Source organism: Cyprinodon tularosa, unplaced genomic scaffold (genome assembly GCF_016077235.1).
Source record: "Cyprinodon tularosa strain WSP-4 unplaced genomic scaffold, ASM1607723v1 ctg347, whole genome shotgun sequence".
NCBI lineage: Eukaryota > Metazoa > Chordata > Actinopteri > Cyprinodontiformes > Cyprinodontidae > Cyprinodon > Cyprinodon tularosa.
In genome coordinates, this window is record NW_024039060.1 from 811490 (window position 1) to 823729 (window position 12240).

The following is a 12240-nucleotide window of genomic DNA, read 5'->3' on the forward strand; positions in this document are numbered from 1 at the left end:
GAGTCAGACACAATGAGTGAGGTTTGACAGACGTGATGGTGTGTGCGTAAAGAGAGGAAGCTGAGCTGTAGTCGGATCAGTGTTCAGAGCGGCAGCAGACAGAGAGGATCATGTGGCGGAGCAGGTTTCCCTTCCCTTCATCACTCCTATCGATCCATCCCAGCTAAGGAATAATGTCTAACAACACCACGGAGCCTCAGGACTACCCTTGCGTGCGCTTCTATGTCTCCACCGTCTCCTTCTCGGTCCTCCTCTTCTTCAACCTCATCATCAACTGGACCATACTGCGGGAGCAGCGGCTGCGCAGCCAGGCGCGCTTCGTGCTGGTCTTCCACCTGCTGGTGTCCGCTCTGGTCCATCTGGGCATGAGCAGCTTCTTCTATTACCAGATCCACCGGAAAGCGCGGCCGAGCCGATCCGCATGCCAGGTTTTGATCACCATCTTGATCAGCAGCGCCTCCAACATCCTGCTGACGCTCACCGCCATGGCGCTGGACCGCTTCGTGGCGGTCTGCTACCCGCTGCGCTACAGCTCCGCGTCCTGCGCCGTGTACTGGCCCTGGCTGCTGGGGGTGCTCACCTGGCTGCTGGCTCTGGTCATCCCGCTCAGCCTGCGGCCGCAGCCGGACCCCAAGAACCACGAAGGGTGCGACCGCGGGTATCTGAAAGGAGGCGAGGTGCACAAGGTGCTGTTCATCGCAGCATGCACGGTGCTCATCCTCTACAGCTACATGCGGATCCTGGTGGAGGGACGGCGGCTCGGGATTTTGAACCGGCGGAACCGGGCCGGCTGCAGGACCATCGCCCTGCACGGCTCGCAGCTGGCCGTCTACCTCCTGCCCAACTTTGTCAACTTCGTGCTGTCGATGTTGTTCAGGAAAGAGCTTATTAAACAAGAGACCAAAGAACTGTCAGCGGTGGTGATCTTTGCGTTCTTCTCAGTGGCGCAGTGCGTTGCGCCGGTTGTTTACGGTTTGCGCAAAGAGGAACTTTTGGAGCAGCTGAATCGGCGGTTCCCCTGCTGCTCCCGGTACCTGAAGGCTGTGCTCGGCCGAACTGTTAGGGCCAACTGGCCCCATACACCACCCGGAGGAAGGTATGTCCTGAACGCAATTATTTTTTCAACTAAAACTTATTTTTTTAACTGAATTTATAATAAAAAACAATAATTACTAATTCATTGAATATGTGATTTTTTTTACAGTCAGTAAACATGTGCAGACATTGAAGGGAAGTTATAATTATTATTATTATTATTATTATTATTATTATTAATAGTTAAATATGAGTAAAGAAAGTTATGTTTTTTATTTTCCATTACTATTTTAAATTGCTGTTAAATTATGAAAGGATTTTTAGTTTAGTCTGGGGGGATAAAAGGCCATGCAATAGTTTGCAAACCATTTCCAGTTAAACACGTTTAAAACCCATGTTGCATAAGTTCTCTGTTCTGCAAGTTGTCGCTTTGGGATGTGAGGAAACCGTTTTCTCTGACTGGAAGCTGAGGCGTTATCTGTTGGTGGTTAAAGTTTGAATTCAGCTGCAAGTCTCTGTAACTTCCGGTGTTGGAGTTTTTTTTAAGTTTTTTTTTTGGGCTTGTTTTGTTTTTTTGTTTTTTGTGTCACTTGGGATTTCTTTTTAACAAACAATGGTTGGAAAATGTCCACTTGTTTGTTCTTTTTCCTATTAGTGGTTTGAGGAAGGATATTAGTGAAAAAATGTACCTTAGCTCTCTTGATGGGCTCTGCTTCCCCAAATCCTGATCTTGCCGCATTTCCATGGAAGCTGGCTCAGAGCTCGCCTGCCCTGTTGTGTGTTTCCTGGATGGGCCGCCTTTTACAGCTGCTTTTTGTATCTCTGCTTCTGTCTCCTTGAACCCCAGTCGGCCTCGGCAGATGGCCGCTCACACTGAGCCTGGTTCTGCTGAGGTTTCTTCCTGTTAAAAGGGAGTTTTTCCTCTCCACTGTCGCTACAAGCATGCTTAGTGTGAGGGATTGCATCCAAGTCAAAGAGTCGATGCAATCAACTGGTTTTCCTTAGATAGAAAACTTTGAATCAATCTGACTGTGTGATCTGGTGAGCTGTAAAGTGCCTTGAGGCGACGTGTTGTGAATTGGCGCTATATAATAAACTGAAATGAATTGAATCTTTGGTCTGTCTGACAAAACTCAAAAGCTTGAACCTGGATGCACTTTTCCTTTCTGTGTATTTTCTAGGAAGTCAGCCGTCACGCTCCTCGGTTATTAAACAGGTGGGGGTTTGTGGGCTTCTTGGCCTGATGCAGTGTTTGCAGATGGTCTGGGCTGGTCAGGGTATCTGCTCATTGGCTGCCGTAAAGTCTCAAAAAAAAGGGTAGATTGCTGAACTTCAACTAAGAAATGCTGTTTTGTTTGTTGCTGTTTGAATTAGACTTAAACTGATGCAGTTGACCAGTTTAATCATTTTAAATGGAAACTGCTTGATCCAGTTTAAGTTTTAAAAGCTAGGTGATAAGGGGGGCTGATATTTATGGGTTTATGACACAGGCTTGCTGTGTAAGGAACTATTAATAACAGTGCAGTTTAGTTTTGGTTGACCTACCATTCACTGTGATGTAAACACAATAGTACTGGCTTAAGCTGTACATTTCTAGATAAAGCCACCAAACAGCCACTGCTGCTTTTTCTGTGTGTAGTTTTTCCACAACATAGAAAGTTTTCCTAGACCAGTTCAAATTTGTTTTTGCATGTCTCCGATTTTACCTCAGATGGACGGTTAATAATGACAGATGTTTGCTAGAACTTAGCTTGAGTTAACCTTTTGTTAGAAACAAGTCTTTCCTTTCCACTGTCGCCACATGCATTCACAGGATAAGGAATTGCTGCAAAGTAAAGGACTCCATGAAACCGGTTTGCTTTCCTTAAATATGATTTAGATTAAAAGGCAATATATATAATTGATTGATTGATTGATTGATTTTTAAATTCTTCAAAAGTTAAATAGTTCTTTCTTGCAAAATTGAGACCTTAGATAGACGTGTTTGGATTTGGCCCCATATAGAACATAAAATAGAATCTAACTTAATGCAAACCCAACAGTAATGCTGCTGAGGCATCCTCTGCATACCGTATATGCTTCCTTTACTAACTCGTTCTGGCTGACTTTGACAAAGCTCATCCAGTCACCTTTTATTGCTTCAGCAGGACAGAAGAGGTGACTGATCTCAACACATCTCTTTGCCAATTCAGGACTTTCGTATTTTTGCAAATCATTGCATCTACCCCCCTTTTGGTGGTCTTTAAATTGGAGGTTCTGCATTTTAATCATCGAGAGGCTTTTTAATTTAAAGCTGATAGCACGCTGAATGGTTCCTCTCCTTTTAGCCTCAAAGCTTACAATGTATAGAAGAATTTCTGCTCCCGATTAGATAAGGTCCTGTTACGTACTCCTCCCTGCAACAATCTGAGATCTAAAATTAAAGAGCAACTCCTCCCTCAATCATCCACTGACACTTCTTATTTTGGTGATTTATGGGGACTTTTTATTGACTTGCATTAATTTTATATGGCCTAACTATTAACTTGATTACCTTACCATCACAAATTACTACCGATCTTAAAGACAGCTGACTTAATCCCTGACTCTTATTCCTTCAAATCTCTTAATTTATCCTTTTATCACCTTACCAGGACAGCTAGTCACCCAGCCTAATGTCAGTAGAACTCATGTCTAATCATAATCATTTAAAATTAAAAAAACTCAACAGACCTTAATCAATAATCACTACTTGGTTGAATTAAACCAAAATACTCTTAATTTTAATTCTATAATCCGAAAACGTAACCCTTATACCCTTATCTGATCCGCAATTACTTCACTTTTATAATATGTATACTGGTCTGACTATGGATCTGAGAGATACCAACAAACGTGCGCTGATCGGTGCAATGCCTTTGATCCTCTAACCAACTGCCCTAGTCATCATTGAGAGAGTGTCTAACCTCTAACTATTACCAACATATACCTAACCCTAAACGTCTTAGTCCTAAACCTAACCCTGACTCAAAGAAAACAACTTTACCACGATTTTGGTCCCCATAAGGACATAGGTCCCCATGACATGACTGTATAAACGGATTAAAGTCCCCACACTGTCATAAAAACAAAGTTTTTATTTTATTTTATTTTATTTAGAGCTTGAAATAATGCTTTTTGTTTCTGAAAACATCATTTCAGTTATGATTATTAGCAGAGGAGTTTCTGAAGCTTTTCAGATTTCATTTTTGAACAGCCCGGCTATGTTTTAGAGACACAGATATTTTTAATCCTTTAAAAGTGTTTATATTGAAAGTATTAATCTCTCTTACAGTCATTTCAGATAGAGACACACCCTTTAGATTGTCATAGTCCCAACCCAGAAAAACACTGAAAACTCCCACTGCCCACATTTATGCTTGCAGAACAATTGCACCTTATATTGGAGCTAAAATATAATTCTACTGCAATCAATAGGGGCCCATGTAAACTGGGGGCCCTTTGGAAGATGAGGTGAGAATTAATTACAGTTTTTTTTTTTTAAACATGGTCGCAACTATTAACCCTTTGAAAAATCTTATCCATCAGCCTAAACATATATCAAGTCTTAACTTTTTGAAATAGAATAAAAAAAATAATATTAATTTTGGTGCAGTTGGGTCCAACTGTTAAATTCCCATTAAGTATGAGGACTAACACCTCTAGTATCTGTCTAAATAAAGCTTCACACATCATGCAACCTTTAGGCCACACTAATTAGCAAATGGTGACAATGCTGAGGGAGGCACGTTGGCTCAGTCTGCAGCTGCTCCAAAGATTAGCTGCTGTATTCTTAAGAACACTAATGATCCATACAATAAGAGCATCTAAAAAAAGCCATTGTTGTAACTCCTGCCTTTATGTTCCACAGAAAGTTAAAGACAATTGACCGCACATCCTGATTTTCCTGCTTTTATTCCTGTTTTCTCCTTCAGGGAGAGGACACTAACTGTGCAGACCATCATCTCATCGGAAGTCCCACAAGAAGACCGAGATGAGGAGAGTGGACCGCTCCCAGGCTCCAGTCTCTCACATGAGTCATGTTAATGCCAAGGAAATACAGCGAAAAAACGGATGAGGATAAGCTCTTAAAGATGTCGCTTTAAGGAATGCTTTCATCAGAACATTTTAACCAGGAAGTGCAGCTATTAAAAAACCAACAGAACGCACTGGTTTATTATTTCCCTTTCGTCTGGTGCTTCCTCTAAGTTCTCAGATTGATGAACTCCTTGGACATCATGGTAACTAATCAGGTTACAGTCCCTCTGAATTTGACCTCCTGCGTCTTTTGGGACTATGCTGATTGCTATGGAGGATACATTTGGGCATGGAGCCAACTGGGGATTGTTTCATTCATGCTGTTGAGAGTTTAACCAAAAGATTCTGGTCCATTTATATTCCTTCCACTGAAATCAGAAGAAGGGACGACAGTTATGGTCATCTGAAGACATTTTATATCCCAGGAGAGGAAATTATGGTTGTTTGTAATGAAAACAAGACTATCTTTGTGTAAAAAGTACTTTAAGTTATTTGTATAGACATAACGAGATCTAAAACATTTTTTTAATTAAGTATTTCTTTATTCCCCTGTATTTTATACAATGTTAGAGGAAAAAATGGCCAAAAATTAGGAACCAAGTGCATTTTTATGAGAGAGGAAAACATGATATAAATGTATACAGCCGCATATTCACTATTAGGTTCCTTCGTTTGAGGGGGAAATTTCCATTGCATGTATTTAATGATAAAAGGCTAATTTAGGCCACTGTTTATAGTGTTTTTTTTTTCAATGTCTAGCCTTGGGGGAAAAAAAGGAAGCTAGACTTTATAACATCCCTTTTTTAAGTGTGGTGAAAAACAGATGGTCCTCTTTCTGCTTGTTTATCTGCAACTTGTTTATTTAAAACTAGCATATCCCCTTTTTATGAAGTATTTAAGCAATAAGCTAAATTACATCTCAGAATGTGAACTTTCTCAACTGTTTTTAATTGTGAAAGCCAGAAAAATAAAATATATATATATATATATATATATTTAAAACATTACATTTTTAGTCTAATTTATTCCCTTTGCCTTGTTGTGACCTGCATAGTCATAAAAACAAAGTGCCTTAAAAAAGACTTTTCTCACACCAAATGTTGAAGATGATCAAACGTATTTAGAAATCTGACAGAGTGAATACAAAATGCAAAGGGTGAAAATTCACAAACCACACCCAGCTGGAGACTCAAAATTCCCTGAAATAGGACCCATCTGACAACACGAAGTAGGCTACCGGGATTCTGAAGCCATTCTGAGCTAGGAGTTCCAAGATCAAATCTTCTGCTTTGGCCCGTTTACAAAAACAAACAAAAAAATACTTTGAAATGGAATAGAAGGAGAAAAATATTGGAAGGCATGTTTGTGGTTATATCAGGGGAGTGGCGGCTTGGTGATTAGGGCATAGAGTATCCTGAGGTTCTGAGATCGAGCCCCACTCCCACAGACTGCCACTCTGGGTCTCTGAGCAAGATCCTTAACCCCTGATTTCTCCCCGGGCGCCCCACGATGGCAGCCCACTGCTCCCCAAGGTGATGGGTTAAATGCAGAGGTAAATTTCTCCAATGGGAGACCAATAAAGTTCAATCAGGCATAAAACTAATTTGCCTCGTGGTAAAAGAACGTCATATCTAACCTCCCTTCTTTAGGACCTGGATAACTTGTTTTAATGAAGGAACTGTAACTCTTGATCACTAGCAGGAGATTAAATTCAATGAACTTTGGGTAAAGCAGTTAAAAAATTCAAATCACAACCTCAAGACTAATTCTAAATGGTTAAAATGGCTTAGGTGCTGCCTTGGAAATTTGTTGAATTAAAATATTTGCATTAAAAGTGGGCATATATTTCACGGTACAGATAAAAGATCTCAGGTACCTGATGGCTGTTGCTTCTGCAATAGGTGGCTAAACCAGGTCACATTTGAATAGATTAAATCAATGTATTATCTCATTGGGGGGAGTGTTGGTCTAGTGGTTAGAGCAGCGCGCTTGTGTTCTGAGAAGGTTACAAGGTTGTTTGATCCAAACACCCTCCTCTCTGGGTCCCTGAGAAAGACTCTTAACCCCACACTGCTGCCAGGGCACACATTGTTAAATGCAGAGGGGATGGGTTACATGCAGAGGCTAATTTCTCCAGTGTGAGATCAATGAAGTTCAATCATTATTATTAGTAATCCGTGTATTAGCTTCATTAGCTCAGTTTGGCTAACATGGCAAACTGATTTGGATCAAAAAGCAGGAAATTGCATTGGCAATTCTGCTGTATTATTAAAAAAAAATTCAATTGTATATCTTTTGAATAAAGTCGTCAAACACAACCATGTTACTTTTACCCTTCAAAACACTTGACACCACTAGTTTAGTAGTTAGTGAAGCAGCAAGATTACATTTTTTTCTCTCTGTCATGCTTTATCCCTGCTGGGGTTGCGAGGGGTGCTGGTGCCTATCTACAGCGGTCTACGGACGAGAGGCGGGGTACAGCCTGCACCGGTCGCCAGTCCATCGTAGGGTAACACAGAGACAAACAGCCATTCAAGCTCACTCTCATACCTAAGGAGAATTTAGAGAATCCAGTTAACTTAACAGTTATGTTTTTGGACTGTGGGAGGAAGTCGGAGTACCCGGAGAGAACCCACACATGCTAAGGGAATATTCAACCTCCATTGAGAAAGATCCTGAGCCAAGAATGGAACCTGAAACCTTGTTGTTGCAAGGCAGCAGTGCCACCCACTGCACCAATGAGCAGCCCAAGATAAAAAAAAAAGTAAAAAAAAGTAAAATGTCATTTAATATGTAAAGCTTTGATCCGTTTTTTAAATCCAAGTTTGCTTTACTGGCTGCGTTCTGATAGACGTCAAAATACAGAAGTCAAAGAAATTTAACCTCTTAACAAAAGTGCAAACATTTCTTAGTTAACTGTTTACCTAGAAATATTTGCTTATATTTCAACTGTATCCTTCATCCCATTATTGGAGAACAATAAAGGGAAGGTTTGACCACTTTTCCAAAATCCAGTTTAAAAGCAGGAAACATTTAAATCTGAAAAAGAATAATCGGTTTAACTTTAGAAATTGATATTATGCGACTTCAGAATTACTTTCTAAATTATATTAGCCAACATTTGAATTCATGTTATCACTAAAATCTTAATGGTGACATGATAACCTACATTTCATATGATTTATTGTGATACCACATTGCTGATTATCACACCTCCCAACACTTGACGGTTTGGCTGTTATGATAAAGTAGGTTAGCTTGACAAATAGAAGGCAGTATTTGAAAACAATCATGTCTTAAAAACCCAATGTTTTAAAGCTTTCATTACATTTATATAAGGTTTAAATAATTTCTCTTTTTACAATCAGAGCTAAATATACTATTCACAGTACACTGTTACAAAGGCCACTAAACAAGTTTTAAGTACCGTTTTAGCTTTAGTAGTGACAGCACCATTAATAGAGTCGCATTTTCAGATGTGTATAAATTATAGATTTTTTTTTTTTTATTTCTGTTGTGTGCTCAATTTGTTCATCTTTAATTTCAAATGAAACAGGAACTAAAAGAGCCTTTGCACAGACTGTAAAGAGGAAAGTTCCCTTGTTTAAGTGCAGCTATCCAGGATCTAAAACAACTGTCCAAACAATGCTGACTTTTGCTTCAAATTTCCTTTATATTTTTCTGGGGTTTACCGCATTAGACGCTGCATAGCTGTTGTCTTAACTCGACAGTTGAGTCAGTGAGATGGAAGCACGACAGGGGAAATTCTGCCTCATTTCACAGCGCATGCCTTATGTGGCACTTTCCTCCGATCCGAGTCTCACACATACAGTAGCAAGGGCGTGTTTGGTTTCAAAGCACAACCTGTGTACACACTGCTGGTGAAGCTCTTACTGGCATTCCTCCAAAGCCTTCCTTAGAAGAGGCTCATAGCAGAAATGAAACCAAGAGATGGGTGCTTTTTTTTTTTTTTTTTTTTGCTCTTGCTAATAGGAAACGTATTTGCAAAGCTAAGAGAAGAAAGTAGTTTAAGCCTAATGAGTTCTCAAGAAAAGAGACAATATTAAAGTCAAAAGCTCAGAAGTATGTTTAATGAAAGACTTAATGCGTTACAAATACACTGAGATCTACAGTGGGATCTGCTGAAGGAAAAAACATTTAAAGATCCAACATTTTTAATCAAGCAACCTTTAAAACCAGTGGGATCATATCTGTTGTTGTTAATTCAAGTATTAACGTGTAATTACACGAATGAACCCAGAGGGCTGATCAGAGGGGGAAGTATACAGTTGTACCATAGAACTACATATGCAGATGACATTACACTTTCTACATTTACAGTTAAAGCCCCCCATCATTTGTATATGCCCTTAAGAATTGACTGTTGCATTGATCAGTTTTGAGTCAAGTCACAGCACAGCAGATTTGTCAACCAGAATCGATGAAAAAACGTGTCTAAGGCAAAGGTTTTAATCTTACATTTGTGTTTATAAGAGCTGAACGTGCAGAAAGGCATCCAAGTACATACAAAGCACATTGTTAAATACATTTCAACACAAATTAGGCAAGTGTACAAATAAAAAATAGAAACAAAAAGTTAAAATATGCCCTTCAAAAGCCTTAGTGCACAGACTGAACTGCCTTTTTTTTTTAGATAACCTCCCTATTAACAGTAATTTTCTGAGTTGCATTGATTATGTTGTGTAAAGCAACAGGAACTGCTTATATTCACATTTTCAGCAGTGAATTACTGGTCAGTCAGCTACAGTCATGAAGGTACAAAGCTGCTGGTCTATATACAATCTCCCTGCACGTATTCAACTATCTGCTGCTTTAGACACAAGCATGAGGACTGAAGATATCTTTAACCACAAAAACACTTTCTATTTTGAGGTATACGCTCGAATTCAGAAAGCTGTAGCTAATGCTACAATGCTCCACAGCTTAGTTGTACATATTTAAAGAAAGGGCACTGATGTGACTGAGCAGACATGGTTTTATTCAAATTGGTTGGAAACTGGCTGGACTCGGCAGTCATGCTCTGATTTAGATCCAAAAGTGTGGGAAATAAAACCCTGGTTAAATACAGAAAAGAAAACCAAAACGGTGTGGGTGGTGATCTAGAAACCCAGCGGATGAGGAGACACCACGCCTCCGTTCTCCACCACCGCAGCAGAGATGGACCTCATGTTGTTGAAGAGCCGTTTGGACTCACCGGAGCGCAGGAGCTTTATGTCCCGCATTACCCTGTCATGAGCCTGGAGGAGGAAGAGGGGAGATCACCACATTTACTGATTAGGATTCCACATCAAAGGAAGAGCACAGAGCCAGGGGTGCTTATGACTTTTTTACTCTAAATTAACCAGCATCAAACTATATTTGTATCCATTTTTGAAGCAATATTTAATATAATTACCAATAAAAATAAATTTTCTATACAATTTCATATTTCTCAAAAGGGGTTTTGGGATAAAAGCAACTGTAAGCATTTGTAAAAGATGTAATAACTAAAAGAAAAATAAATGGGCTGTCTTTCTCAGAATCATTGTCCTGCTGGGTTCAAGTTTCAACAGTCTGAAAACAGCACGTTTAAAACAGTTTGGTGAATCCTGTTTAACATGAAGCCTCGACAGACGCCTCTAAAGGCTGGTTATCCTCCCGCAGCAGTGTGTCGCAGTGAGCTTGATGCAGATATCTTTCATTTATGCTCAATTTTGAAGCATGGTCGGCGATATATTATTCCACGCCACAACGCAAGAGGAACAATGACGAACTAGCTGGGGTCTTAGATACGGCCGAGGCGGTGAGGAAGTGGGGGTAAGTTTGTGTGACAATGGAGGGACATGAGGGCGAAAAAGAGCGGGGATCCAGGTGGAAAAAGGGTCCCAGCGTTCTCGTACACCTCGCTCTTCTAGCCGGTCCATCTTCACAAGACGTTTCCTACAATGGCGGTTATACAAACAACACAAGCCAGTAAGGTACCAAACAGGAAACATGCATAGAGTAGAGCGGATGTAGATTTGACCAATCAGAGGCCTCCTGTCTGCAGTCACCTACAGTTTTGGAGAGATGCAGCAGAGTGTCTGCGGAAGGGGCGGAGGCAAATCTGCGTTAACTGTGACACCCACCCAGACGACCTAGTTTCTGAGCATAAACCAGCCTTTAGGCTACATTCACCCTGCAGGCCTTAATGCTCAATGCTGAGTTATTGTTAAATTAGATTTTTATTTTTTTTTTGCATTGCCGTTCACATCTCCAAATAAATGCGAATTGTACGTCCTGTGTGCACTGCATTAATGCAACACAAGTATCCCACATGCACAGTATAGGACGCAATGACATCACAAGCGAGCGTGCTGTGTGTTTACAGAGGTAAACATGAATAGCATTGCTGGAGCGCATCTAAAAACTCTTTTAAAGGTGGCTAAAAAAATTAAAAAAAGGCTGCCATCCGCATTATCAATTGCCATGGTTGTTTTTCTTCCCGCTTCTGCGTAGCAAGACCCAGAATAGTGACCTTTGTTGAGTATTAATGATGTTCCGGTCGGATGAATGCGACCTGGCTGTTCAGACGCAGGTCGCATTGGAAAAGATCAGATCTGTATCGGATTCAGGACCACATAGCCAAGCGGAATGGGTCACATTGGAAAAAATCTGATCTATGTTGTTGAGAATGTCATGAAAAGATCAGATGCAAGTCGCATATGGGCTGCAGTGTGAACGTAGCCTCTGAGTGCTTCTTCAGAAAGGAATTCTTTAGGAGGTTTTTCTATCTTCCTCTTAAACCAACCAGAAGGTTGGAATTGAATCCTAACTGGATGTTCCAACAGGAAAACCCACATTCAAACTGATAACATTGATCTTTATGAAGACCTCAACCTTTTGCACGAAGAAGAAGAAGCAAAGAGGCTAAGAAGCCACATGGAGATCGACCCTTAAGTCTAAACTGGTTTGGTTAGCATTAGCCAACATATCAACTGCCTGGCAAAGGGGACAAAAACAGAGACAGAAGCTAAACCTGTATTTAAATTGTTAAACTTGTTTGTCTTTAAGAATTCCAGCCGTTGCTTTAAGATATGTTGTTTTATTGTTTTTTAATCTTTTAATCCTTCGGATACACTTTAAATCTAGTAAGTGGTTTCGTTCAAG

General features: G+C 40.2%; 2 protein-coding genes across 4 annotated transcripts in view; one reads left to right on the plus strand and one right to left on the minus strand.

Annotated features, from left to right (window-relative positions):
- Positions 1-66: 66 nt before the first annotated feature.
- zgc:194312 (uncharacterized protein LOC794943 homolog) lies at positions 67-6098 on the plus strand. The gene is made up of 2 exons (XM_038294852.1): positions 67-1096; positions 4989-6098. The coding sequence occupies exons 1-2, from the start codon at positions 174-176 to the stop codon at positions 5098-5100; spliced, it is 1035 nt and encodes a 344-aa protein (XP_038150780.1). The 5' UTR covers positions 67-173; the 3' UTR covers positions 5101-6098.
- Positions 6099-9154: 3056 nt separating this feature from the next.
- Positions 9155-12240, minus strand: part of acadvl (acyl-CoA dehydrogenase very long chain) — a 30911-nt gene continuing 27825 nt past the window's right edge. For 2 of the 3 annotated variants that reach the window (XM_038294868.1, XM_038294866.1), the window contains exon 21: positions 10212-10349. In XM_038294868.1, the coding sequence (XP_038150796.1) occupies positions 10212-10349 (138 nt within the window). Of the gene's footprint in view, positions 10350-12240 lie in introns of all 3 variants that reach the window. The other variant, XM_038294867.1, reaches the window with a different exon arrangement.

Coding starts and splice junctions, on each gene's coding strand:
- zgc:194312 (XM_038294852.1), top strand. CDS start 174: ATGTCTAACAACACCACGGAGCCTCAGGACTACCCTTGCGTGCGCTTC. Junction 1,097..4,988: donor CATACACCACCCGGAGGAAG/GTATGTCCTGAA, acceptor TTTCTCCTTCAG/GGAGAGGACACTAACTGTGC.